This window comes from Cavia porcellus, unplaced genomic scaffold, assembly GCF_034190915.1.
Source record: "Cavia porcellus strain 051 isolate PalLab524CR breed Dunkin Hartley unplaced genomic scaffold, mCavPor4.1 scaffold_5, whole genome shotgun sequence".
NCBI classification, from domain to species: domain Eukaryota; kingdom Metazoa; phylum Chordata; class Mammalia; order Rodentia; family Caviidae; genus Cavia; species Cavia porcellus.
Genome location: NW_026947488.1, coordinates 40,367,084 through 40,380,484, shown reverse-complemented (window position 1 = coordinate 40,380,484; position 13,401 = coordinate 40,367,084). Strand labels below are relative to the sequence as shown.

The window sequence follows — 13,401 nt, the reverse complement described above, 5'->3', positions numbered from 1 at the left end:
TTAAATCCTAGTTGTTGATTTTTTTGTGATAGTTCCTGTATGACTGGGTTTTTGTTAATAAAGTCGTGGCTTACACCTATGTCTTTCAGAGTTCTACCTATTCTATCTTCCAGAATATTTAGTATTTGTTTTAATATTTAGATCTTTGATCCATTTTGATTTTAGTTTAGTGCACAGACATAATTTAGTGATAGACATGAGTCTAGTTTTAGTCTTTGGCATGTGGGAACCCAGTTTTTCCAGCAGTGTTCATTAAAAAGCCCATCCTTCTTTCACAGAATGTTTGGTCTCTTTGTCAAAGATCAGGTGAAAAGAAGGAAAAAAAAAAAAAAAAAAGAGCAGGTAGCTGAGTACTTTTGGAGTTATTTCTGCATCTTCTATTTTGTTTTACTAATCCTCAGTTCTGTTTCTTCACTAGTACCACAACGTTTTATCACAGTGACTCTGTAATATAATTTCAAGCCAGGGATTGTGATGCCCTCTCTTTTGTTCCCCAGAATTGTTTTTGCTATCCTAGGTCTCTTTTGGTTCCAAATTAATTTTAGAATTGTTTTCTCTAGTTCTCTAGTTCTAGTTCCAAGCAGAAGGTAGAGGAGGTCCTCACAATATGGAAATCCAATGATCTTTCAGGTTCCATGCCTCCCATGACAGAAACACAATTCTCAGTGTACTTCAAAACACAAATAAAAAATATCCACACTATTTTCATCTGCCAACTCATTCACAGAAGGCTTACCTGCATGGACTAGCACAAAGCCTCCTCGTCTCTCCTTAGGGGACTGCTTTGCTTCCTGAGGGGGTCTGGAGGGCAGCCCTTGTCCAGAACTCATCCCCTTCTCCATGGTCATTCTCCAAAACTACCATCTTCTACTAGGGTTAAAGCATATTTCTATCCAAAAGCAACTGCAGGATAGGAGTCACCCTAGAGCAGAACAGGCAAAAGTGGCATGATTTCTTTCCACAAACATCTACATCACTTACAAAAATTCATGCGGATAATTTTCAAACCTATTTTTGGAATTAGCTAATTGGGTTAAGATAAAGAAAAAACCAAGGTTAAAATTTAAATCTTTCCTCACTGACAGTACTTGCTTGATGACAAACAAAAGAACTACTGTAGAAAAGACCCAGTACTAAGTGCAAAGATATTTCACTTTTAGCTACACTGAAGTCTTCATTTCTCCTTCCTCCAAACCAAACACCAATAAACTCTGGGACATTCTGAAATTTTAAATGGTTCTGGCAACATTGCTGAACCATTAGAGATGATAGTTTTTTGCTTACTCAAATACTGAAATGAAGTAACATACACATTCATACCTATGGGGCTGGGGATTTAGCTCAGCAGCATAAGCACCTGCCTTGCAAGCAGGCGGTCGTGAGTTTGATCCCTAGTACCGATAAAAAGTTTAAAAAAAAAAGAGCAAACACATTCATACCTATATGCGAAGAATTTAGGTAGGACAGCTTATTGTTCCACCGCTCAATTACAAAACAAAACATTAAGAAATTATATGACTATACCAGGCATGGTGGTACATGCCTGTAATCCCAGCACTTGGTAGGCTAAGGCAGGACGATTACTGTAAATTCAAAACCAGCCTGGGCTACAAAGTAAGCTTAATGCCAGCCTGAATTGCATAGCAAGACCCTGTCTCAAAAAAACAAAACAAAGAAATTATACAACTAAAGCAAGAAATTAAAATAACACCTGCAAATGGTTGTCAGTGTTCATGAAAAATATTGTACCTCAGGTTCTCCACAGATAAATGATGAGATATAAAATTTAATAAGATAATTTCGTAGCAACTTAAGCCATAAAGCTTCTAATTTTTTTCACAATGCATTACCAACTCATACTTTCAACAAGTTTGGCTAAAGTACAAAAATAGAATGAATTTTATACCAAGTAAAACTGGGTCACTTAAAATCTGATAGTGGAAAGATCAAGACTACTTAACACTTGGGGTGGTTGAGGCAGGAGGATCTAAAGTTCAAGCCTCACCTGAGCCTCTTAGTGAAACCCTATCTCAAAATTTAAATAAATAAATGTATGTATATCTGGGGATCTAGATCAGACTAAGGAGCCTAGATTCAATCTCCAGTGGAAAAAAAGAAGAAGAGGGAAAGGAGGAGAAAGAGAAGGAAGAAGAAAGAGAAAGAAAAGAGGAAGAAAGATAAGAGGAAGAAGGAGAAAGGAAGGAGGAGGAGGAGAAAAAAGAACCTCCTTAAATCCTCAGATTCGGACTATTAGGTATAAAGCTTCACTTTCTATTACATTGAAAAGAAGAGGGGTTATGGGAGCATGTAAAAAATAATCAAGTGACCTAGTGGCCTGGTCTAAAATTAAGCAGCAACCATTCTAAGAAAGGTCTGCATTTTAGTGTTTTTTACCATTGCTTTATTAATATGCTAATTGTTTTATTTGCACATGCATCTTTTCCACGAACAACATATTTCGTTTTCCCAATCCTTTTCCATTTTCTGGTGTTCTAGTTATATTTCTGAAACAATTGAATCTACTAAATCTAACAAAAATTTGAGGTTTGTTTGTTTATTTATTTATTTATTTATTTATTTATTTTGGTGCCGGGGTTTGAACTCACAACTTCACATTTTTATCCTTTTTATTTTTAACATTTCGTATTTTAGTTCACTTGTTTAGCTTTTGCATGTTATAGAATACTGGCCCATAATGAATGAATACTTAATACTAGAGATAGTGTGAGAAGCATTATAAGGTATTAATTCTCTTAATTCCTGGGTAAAGAATCTATTTAAAACTAGCCATGGTGGCTCATACGTTTAACTCCAGGACTCCAAAGGCAAAAGGATAGAGAATTTGATGTCAGCCTGGACTACATAGCAAAACTCTATCTGAAAACAGAACAAAACAGAAGCATCTACTCAAGGGACATGAGTACAGCTCAGAGCACAGCACAAGCCTAGTATGCCCAAGACCCTGGGCTCAGTCACAAGCACCTCAAAAAAAAAAGTAAAACTATAATCTAATTTTTATTATGCAACATTTAATTTATAGGATAAGTAATTTAATATCTACATATATTCACAAACACAGGAAAAACATTACAAAAATGCTGATTTTAATGAATAACGATAAATTAAAATGCTTTTGTTTTTAAGGTGGTAGCTATCTTACTAACAATATTTCTCACCCAAAGGCTTCACAAAAATCTGTTAAAACTATCTTTAATGGTTACATTACTTCAAAATATTTCCCTGGAATCAGTTACAGTGTATTCACATATCCATAGACAAAGTAGAATTTGATGGCTCACCTGCCAGACTTATAACTACCACCATGTCTGGCCAGGCCATGAACTGAGACTGGGCTCCAGAGTCTAAGAACACATACTCATACTGAGTAAAAGCTGTGGCTGTGGACAGCAGCTTTGGCTAAAATAAAACATCAAAGCATGAGTAAACCTCAAACTACTCTTAACTGTCATCTGATGTGTTTTTGATAAGTAACAAATTGTAACATTTGTATTTTCAATGAATAATGAAATAATAAACCACAGTATCTATAATTTGTAATAAGGTTAGGTACAATAAGCATTTTATGTATATGAGTTTTATCTAAAAAAAGAAGAATTAATATGCAATATCTTGAGCAATCTAACCCGCATGCACGACTATCTGAAAGATAGTTATTCAGCAAATCATACTGTCTCAATAAACTCTTCCAAAAATGTTGTCCTCAAAGTTCTGCAGAAGGGAAGGAATTTAAGTACATGAATTATCCAACACACAATTCTGGCCTCCAAATCCTGTTTTTCCATTCAATTAGAAATGAAGTAACTTTACTCTAACACCAATTTATGTTTAACTGAGAACATATTAAAGGTCAGACTTATCTAATAAAGACTTGAAAGAGAATGACAAAAAGATTTAAAAGGACAAATGAACAAACCTGAATTTACAAAAAATTATAATGGTTTAAACTGATAAAAATGCTAAATACAATATAAAACTACTTTCAAATATTTTTAACTTATATGGGCAAACATAAAATGTAAAACAAGTTTTGAGGATATAGAAAAATAAAAGCATTCATAAATTGCTAGTGGTAACATATTGATTCAATTCAACAAGGAAAATTTGGCAAAAATCGAAATTAAAATAGGGACCAACAATATGCCTTAATGGAAGTGGTTAAAATAAAAGCAGCCACTGGAAAGAATGAGGAAGGTCTTGATGTACAGATACAAAGTGCTTATTATATCCAACCTTACTATATATTATAGATGTTGATTTATTATATTCTTATGCATTATAAAATATATTTTGATTGGCAAAAAGCAATCAATACAAAATCAAATACGGTTCAAATGAGAATATAGACCAATATGTCTTAATGGAAGCACTTAAAAGTGGAATGAGGAAGCACTTGATATAGATACAAAAATTGCCAAACATGACAGCATAGCTTGTAACCCAGGCATACCAGCGGCTGAGGCAGGAGGATTGTCTTGAGTTCAAAACCAACCTGGGCTACTTAGTGAGTTCAAGGTCAGACTGGTCTACACAGCAAGACTCTGTCTCAAAACAAAACACCACCAAAAAGAGACGAAAGATAAGTAAAAATAAAAAGACATGGCAATAATTAATTCAAATTAAATTCTTTTTAAAAGGCATGGTACAGACATATAGACGGTACTATACAACTAAATATATATGTGAAGTATAAATCTGTACGAACATACCAAAGGAGATTTCAATGACTGTCAAGTGTGAGATGGAACTTTCACTATTCACCCTTTTGTACAGTTTTAATTTGAACTATCTGAATGTATTACTTACAGAAATATATTATTTTATAGAAACATTATATATTGCCGAGCGTGGTGGCTCATGCCTGTAATCCCAGCACTCGGGAGGCTGAGGCAGGAGGATCACTGCAAGTTCGAGACCAGCCTGGGCTATAAAGTGAGCTCAAGGCCAGCTTGAACTGCATAGCGAGACCCTGTCTCAAAACGACAAAAAAAAAAAAATCATAAGAAATACTATGCATTAACTATCCCATCCCCATTCCTTTTTATTAGTGTTTACAATACATAATGTTTATGTTCCTTGTGTGGAGTCAGTGCATGTAGATAACAGGTCTAATTTCTTTTTTCATCCCTTATCCCTTTCCTGCCTCCCTCTCTCTCACCTCCTGACCCCCTTGACCCTCTTCCTCTTTTAGAACTGGTCTCCTTCAATGACCTTTCCTTAATCCCTGCGATTCTCCATATTACCTGCTCCCCTAGGCACATACGTCTTTTAAAAAAAAAAAAAAAAAAAAAAAAGCATCTCACTATTGTTCAGGCTGTTTTCTAACTGCTATGTACCCCAAACTGGCCTTACTCTCTGGCCTCAGCCTCCCAGGATATACGCACCACCAAGATTAGCTTAAGTCCTCTTTATTTTCTGTCTTAGCACAACCTGGATCTTCTTCCTCACTTCTTAGTCTATCTAAACAACCTCACTTTCCCTCAAAAATCTGTGACTTTAGTATCCCTCATACTTTATTTTTCTTAATAGTATTACCCTTCTCTAACTCATCTTAAAGTCATTTTAGATTGCCTGCAAGTTTTCTAATCCTGTAGGTTTTTCCCTGAAACATTTACTTTCTTTTTCTCAACACCTATTTAATCCACATATCTCTTAGCATATACATGTTACAACAACCTTTTAACTTTCTTCCCAAATCCAAACTATTATAAAGCAAACAAATCTGCACAAGGCTGCCAAAGTAAAACTCATAAAAGAAAAATCCAATCAAAATACTGTTACAAAAGATACCAGCAGACAACACAAAAGAAAAATATAAAGTAGATATACAATACTGAAGAATGAACAGTAACTGAAATATAAATAAAAACTAAATTTTTCTAACTAGCAATGATCTGGCACCACAAATTGATGTAACCACTTTGAATGTGAATTTGTCAGTACAGTATCAAGAGCCTTAAAATGTATGGTATTGTACTTATTATCCCTTATAGTCTGTACGTGAATACAAGTTGCCAGCCCAATGGATACTTCTAAGGGACCTAGGAGGCAGGAACAGGGAAGGTGACTTTCTAATAATTACATCTGAATTATTATGTATTACTCATACTAAGTATTAAAAACATTATTTAAATTGGTCATATCTGAGACCAAGATGAATGCTATTAATTTCATCATCAAGGCCAGGAGAAAAACTCAGAATAAAATACTTTCTTCCTCCAGCAACCTTAATGGCACTAATTAAAGCCTAAATCTTCACTTTATGTTTCTAAAAGGTTTTATATTTTCCTATTTCATATGATGACACTTTTATTTTCTGTAAGCCATTTAGAAAACTGTGTGTCTTATTAGTATAGTATTGAGGTTTCTGCACTCTAGTTTTGTTTAGTCTTTGAGAAGCATCTGAAGAAGCAAGCCACGGTATCCACCTATTTTATAGCAAAAGGCTTCTAAGAAATCCAGTCTGACATGTGTAAGCATCATATTGCCTCACTGAGAAGCTGAAACAAACAATGTATGTGTATGTGTATGTACATATATGTGTGTAAAAAACTAGTTAAGACAGTTATACTACAGATTTCTCTGAGCTCACTGAAGAGAAAGATTTGTGTTGGTATTGTTTGGAAAATAACACAGATGTCTTGTACTCTAAGTGAATGATTCAAGGATGACAATGTGCCATGTATGTACCATTGTCATCCCTGATTGATGTGTTTTGAAAGTTTTGTTTTAGTCTTTTCCTTTTTTAATTTTTTTCTCCTTGAAATAAAATGGATTTAAAAAAAAAAAAAAGAAATCCAATCTGTTTGCTGGGTGTGGTGGTACACATCTATAATACCAATACTCACTCAAAACAGATACACTGGATTGCTAGAGTTCAAAGTCATTCTGAACTACAAAGTGAGACTCTGTCTCAAAAAAAAGACAGATGGAGAATCCAACCTATTGCTTTTCGTTTCATTAAATTGAAGTTTTTAATGGTACTTTAAATGAGTTTCAAAATATAAACTCATCTTTGAATTCCACCTGTAAGACTGTAAATTCAGAAAAGGGTTATGTCTTATATGCTATCAGGTTATTAAAGAATTTTTAAAATCTGGGAATTCCTAAAAGTCCAACACAGAGAAATGGTTAGTGGCTCACATATATGGTCCATTGATTTTTCTTCCCTCTCAGTACTTAAAACCGAACACAGGGCCTTTATACAGAGTTGGATTTCCAGTCCTCAGTCCTGCTCCTTTGTAAGACAGGGCCACAGTCTTACTCTGTCACTAAATTGTCTGGCCTCGGCCAAACTTGCAATCTTCCCTGCAGGTCTCCCAGAGTGCTGATACTACAAGTATGTGCCACCATGCCCCTCCATTCCCCTTAATCAATTTTCAACAAGAAGCCATGCCATTAAAGGAGAAAGGACAGTCTTTTCAACAAATGATGCTGGGAAAATTACATATTCATAGGCAAAAGAGTAAAGCTGGACTCCAGCCTCATACTATATACCAAAAATGAACTCCAAACAGATCAGAAATCTAAATATGAATTAAAATTATAAAACTTTGCTGAGAATGATACCACATGTAATCCCAGCACTGTACCATAAATTCCAGCCCAGCCTGGATGACACAGTGAGACTCTGTCTCAAAACAAAAAATAAAAAAGGCTGGAGAGGTAAAAGCTCAAGAAGAAAACTTAAGGGTTTTCTCAATACCACCAAAAAACAAACAAAAAAAAAGAAGACATAAGGATAACAAAGGTGGCCCTCTGAATTTAGCAGTGGTTTCTTAGATAACACCTAAAGCACAGGCAACCAAACGGGGAAAAATATAGGTAAATTGGAATTCATCAAAATTTTAAGCTTTGTACTTCAAAAGTCATCATTTGACAAAGGGAAAAGAAAACACACAAAATGGGATAAAACACTGTAAAACAAGTATTTCTGATACAGAAAATACAGAAAAAACTCATACTTTAAAACAAGATGACTAAACTTAAAATGAGCTCTTTGTCACAGATATAGCTCAGCAGCACAAAATGCCTGCCTGGCAAGGTCCTGAGTTTTTTGTTGTTGTTTATTTGTTTTTGTTTTTGAGACAGGGTCTAGCTATGGATTTCACACTGGCCTTGAGCTTACTCTGTAACCCAGGCTGGTCTCAAATTCACAACAATCCTCCTGCCTCAGCATCCCAAATGCTGGGATTACAGGCATGCACCACCACACCCTGCATGGTCCTAACTTTGATTCCCAGTACAAAAAAAAGAGCAAAGGAATTAAATACACATCTATCCAAAAATATACAAAGGTTCAATAGGCACATGAAAAGGTGCTCAAGATCATTAGCCATCAAAGAAATGAAAATCAATGAGCTACCATTTCACAGACACTAAAATGGCTATAATTAAAAGGACAGATAAATGTCAATAAGGATATGGGGAACCAGAACCCTGATAACCTGCTGGCAGAAACATGATGCAGCCACTATGGAAAACAGCTGATAATTTCTCAAAAAAGTCACCATACAACCCAGAAATTGTACTTCTAGGGTGTAATACCAAAAAGAAATAAAAACATATCCAGCTAAAAACTGGTGCAAAGACGTTTATAGAATTATTCAAAACAGCCAAGGGGAAACAACCTAAATACTGCACTCATCAATTGATGAAGGATAAATAAAATGTAATACATTGGCACACTACTTGTCCATAAAAAGGAACTGGGCTGGGGGTATCAATAGTATCAAAATATATTACAAACACTGAAATCCTCCAAGAATGTGTTGGGGGGGGTGATTAATGTATGTTACATGCACGTATAAATCTGCCACCATAAAACCCATTCATCCGTATAACCAATATGCACTAATTAAACATAAAGTGGAGATAAACAAAAATGGTTGTACAAAACATCCTCCGGTAAAGCATAATTAAAAAGCAAAAAACAAAAAAAAAACGGGCCTGGAGATGTAACTCGGTGGTATTGTGCAACATGTTTGGTGGGTTTTATCCAAAGCACAGCGAAAGTTTTTTAAAAGGGGGGTGGGGTGGATAAAGTACTAATAAAGTCATGGATAACTCTTGAAAACATTATTTTAACTAAAAGAAGCCAGACACAAACGGATACATTTTGTTTTCTTCAAACCATTTATGGCACATTTGTTGACACTTAGTTTTCTTTAAACCATTTAGAAAACTACCATGTGTCCTATTACATGACTGTATTTATTTGAAATGTCCAAAACAGGAAAATCTAAAAACACATAAAATAGTTGCAAGGTGAGGGATGGAGCAGACATTCTAATGAAGAGTAACTTGATACAAGATTTCTTTTGGAAGAGATTAAAATGTTCTGAAACTGGTCAAAGGCAATGTGTGCCCAAGTTTTTGAGTGCACTAAAATAATCACTGAGATTTACAATTCAAAAAATTCAAATGGATGAATTTTCTGGCATGTGAACTATACCTCAATAAGAAAAAGAAACAGAGCTGGGGATACGTAGTAGCTCTGGTAAAGCACAAGCCTAGCTAGCATGGCCGACTGGGGGGGGGCGGGGAATAGGGGAATGATAACGGGGTAGAGAAACCAACAATCCATACAATGGATACAACATACTCAAATTGTTTTATAGTTATAACCATAATTTACACACATACAGTAATAAATAGGTTAAAGTGCAGCAAAAATTAGAAATTTTTAATGTGGATCAAAATGCAGTGTTGGTGGAACTACAGGTGTTCAATTTCTAACTATTTCTGCATTTCCACATATTCTTTAATAACCCCTTTGGGGGGGGTGGAGGCTTATTTTCCACAGGCAGAAAGGGGAAGTATTAATAAACTAAAATTTTAAAAAGAATAAGTATTAAATTCCACGTGTATAAGCAAAACTTCAGCAGCGTATTAGTCAACGAGCTCAGGCACATGGTCCCTCATACACCTTTCTCGCCTTTTGCGTACAAGTCAAGTTGAAGTCCTTCCTTCCGGAAACGGGACTCCTGCTTCTCCCCTCCTCTCCAGCTCCATCCTCTCGCGCCTCGCCTCCTCTGCCAGAGCAGTGGTCTGACGTCCAGCGAACCCTACCCAGCCTCTATGACCTAAAAGGAGCACCTCCGACCCCAATCTGTCCCTCAGCGCTCGGGCGCATCCTCCCGGAACTCCGCGACCTCTCAGACACCGAGCCATCTCCAGCCTGCAACCGCAAAGTCGGCGGAGTACGGCGAGGAGTCCACAGTCACCATCCCCGCTGGAGAGGCAACGGGCCGCCCAGCCCGAGACGAGGCTGGGAAGGACACTGACGAGGCCCCACGCGCGACCGAGGCTGAGGGCCGAGGGACGTCCTGGGCCCCCTCCTCTAGCCCAAGCTAGGGGGCGTCCTGCGCGTCGCCCCCTCCCGGTCCGGAAGGAGATGTCCCACCGAGCCTGAGGGACCCACACAGAGACAGCGGCGCAGCGGCGGCTGTGGTGCGGACAGTGTGAGAAACAGGGACACTCACCCGCGTCAGCCTAGAGCCCTCACTGCACCGGAAGGAGTCACCAGCCCGTTGCCACGGTGAGGAAGCGGGAGTGACGGAAAGTGTCTCCATTGGCCACTCGGGGATCAGGTGGCCGGAAGTAAGCGTCCAAACGCTGCTCTGATACCGCCCCCTGATCCGCGACCACTCGCTTGGAGTCCGAAGTGCAGCCTAGAATCGGCTTGGGGACTCGGATTCGGTTCGGTTCGGTTCGTTTCGGTTCGGTTTGTTCGTGTTGAGTTGCGCAGGCGCCCTTACCTCTTTCAGCCCTGACCTGCGGGCAGTTCTATTGCAAGTAGCGTACTCCATCCGCGTGGTTGGCTGACTAACCCTGAGAAGTGAAATTAAACTGGCCGTCTTTGAGTTGTTGGTAGAACTCACTTTCCTTCATTGCAGCCGCCTTAACAGTGGGAAAAAACAAATTTTACCTACATTGCTTATGAGACGTGAGAGTCAAGAGTATCCCTGCGGAAAGGGAAAGTGTGACTGGCCTTCTTTCACTGTCTGGGATCTAAACCAAGGCCGGTATCTTTGCGTGATGTATCCTTGTAACCATTTAACTGGCAGTCACCTCTAAACCTATTTCCGTGAAGAGAGTAGAAGGAATAGAGCAACGCAAGTCAACTAAGCCATATCTTAAATGTGTAGGAAATAGTTCAGATTTTGCATTTTTCCGATTTTAGAATATTTGAATATACATAATGAGTGATCTTGTGAATAGCGCCCAGCTCTGAACACAAAATTCATTTAATGTTTCATATGTAACATAGGTCCATGGTCTTAAGCTAATGTTATACAATAGATTTAATAATTTTGTGCATTGAAGCAGTTTCAAAATGGCATCGTGTTAGTGTTAAAACGTTTCAGATTTAGGAGCATTTCAGATTTTTGGATTAGGAATGCTCAATGTATATTTTTCTAAGTAAGATCTGTTAGGTAAACGGTGACGACCAGGTAAAGAACTCCGCCAGACTGAATTTAAGGTTCAGGGCAGGATCTCTTGGAGGAACTCCAAATGCACAGTTTTTTCTCTAATCAGTTCATTCAAACTATTACACATGAATCACATCTCACTGAGGAAAAACAATAAAGTCTTCCCACCTATCCCAAACTCCCAAGTGATAACCAACTCAAAAATTGCTCCCCTTATCTCAATGGCATAACATCGCCACGCTCTGGTCCTTGTGCTTTAGATGAGCTGCTTACAGTTTTCTATAATCTTTCCTCCAGTTGTTCCTGAAAAACTATTTTGGTCGGCTTATCTTGTCTTCTTGTCATTACTCTCTTTGACTTCTATGGTATGACATTAGGTGTTACGAGTTTTTGAACAATGATTTTAAGGATAAGAAAAGATGTGCATAGGTTATGTGCAAATGTCATGCCATTTTATCTAGGGGAATTAAGTAAGCATCCTCAGATTTTGGTGTCCTGACATGAATCACAGAAACCAAGTGATGACTGTACCTTAACATTTGGGTCATAAGTATTGTCTGATTAGTAATGTGATATATTTGTTTTCAGTTACTATGTAACAAGTTACTGCAAATTTAGCTGCTTAAAGCAACATAAAATCACCTTTCACAGGTTCTATGGCTCAAGTGTCCAAGTAGCTGCTCATGTCTCACAGGTATGCAACTAAGTATGTCAGGCAGAGCTACTGTCTTAGCAGGTGCTCAAATTCATTGTCCAGTTCATAGAGGTATTTGGCAGAACTCAGTACCTGGTAAGTGTCACTTTCTTCAAGGTTAATAGGCCTGCCTGACTGCACCTTCTGAAGGACTTACCCAAGTCAGGACTCCCCAAAGTACTGTTTATTTGTTTGTTTGTTTGTACTGGAAACTGAACCTAGAGCCTTTGCACTGAGCTACATCCCTAGGCCATTTTTATTTTGGGATGGAGTCCACTAAGTCACTGAATTGCCAGGCTAACCTCAAACTCAAAATCTTCCTGTCTCAACCTGCCACAGACTGTAACTACAGGCATGTTCCTCCATGCCTAACAGAGCCTCCCTTTTGATAAATACAGTCAGAGATTTGTAGCCAGTTTTCAGGAATGATATCCATTACATTCACAATTCCTAACCATTCTCAAGGAGAGAGGTTCATGCAGCATATCTACATACCTGGGATAGAAATTACCTTTCTTCCTGTCACGTGAAATACAGTGACAGACAGCTGTTACTTTGCCTGCCCAACACGAAGGCCTCTTTATTCTAAGGGGCCTCATTGTTCTTCCGGCTGCTGTTGCTCACAGCTTGCATCAAGCATTAGCAGGAATGTCTACCAGGGTGCTCCATGCTTGCCTCACCAAGTGGTAATCAGGTGACTCTTGTAAGCCAGATCTTCTCCTTGCCATAATTTGAACTTTGACAGGAGGTAAGAAACTACAACAAGGTGAACTGGACAACCAGTTGGGCAGAATGTATCAAAGGTCAAAAACCAGTAACTCGGAGGTTAAGCAAGATATTTTCTAAAGAGAGGACATGCACAAAGTACAGGACCCAAAATGACTCCGTGATCAGAAAAGTGCTGAAAAATTTGGCTTCAGGGGCTTCAGATAAATGAAGCTTCATTCATCCGCACAGGTGCCAGCTCCCTATGAGGAATATGATCATTATATACTGCAAACATATGAGTAAAAATTTTAAATATTAAGTAAATAAAAGAAGGTGCAATTTTCAGGGGCTGGAGGTTTAGCTCAGCGGCATAAGCACCTGCCTTGCAAGCAGGCAGTCGTGAGTTTGATCCCTGGTACCGATAAAAAGGAAAAAGACCAAAAAAAAGAAGGTACAATTTTCAGTCCTTCACTTATGTGTGTCACGAAGCCAAATTTTTAGTAGGAAAGTTTGCATCAGGTGAGTGACACCAGAAGAGTTTGGATA

At 38.0% G+C, this 13,401-nt stretch overlaps 1 protein-coding gene across 12 annotated transcripts in view; it reads right to left on the bottom strand.

Annotated features, from left to right (window-relative positions):
• Positions 1 to 10,552, bottom strand: part of Tasp1 (taspase 1) — a 262,482-nt gene extending 251,930 nt beyond the window's left edge. For 7 of the 12 annotated variants that reach the window (XM_063248679.1, XM_063248680.1, XM_063248682.1 and 4 more), the window contains exon 1: positions 737 to 922. In XM_063248679.1, coding sequence (XP_063104749.1) covers positions 737 to 848 — 112 coding nt within the window. In that variant the 5' untranslated portion in view covers positions 849 to 922. Of the gene's footprint in view, positions 1 to 736; positions 923 to 9,966; positions 10,052 to 10,502 lie in introns of those variants that run through there. The other 5 variants (XM_063248686.1, XM_063248685.1, XM_063248678.1 and 2 more) reach the window with 4 other exon arrangements.
• Between the last annotated feature and the right edge of the window lie 2,849 nt (positions 10,553 to 13,401).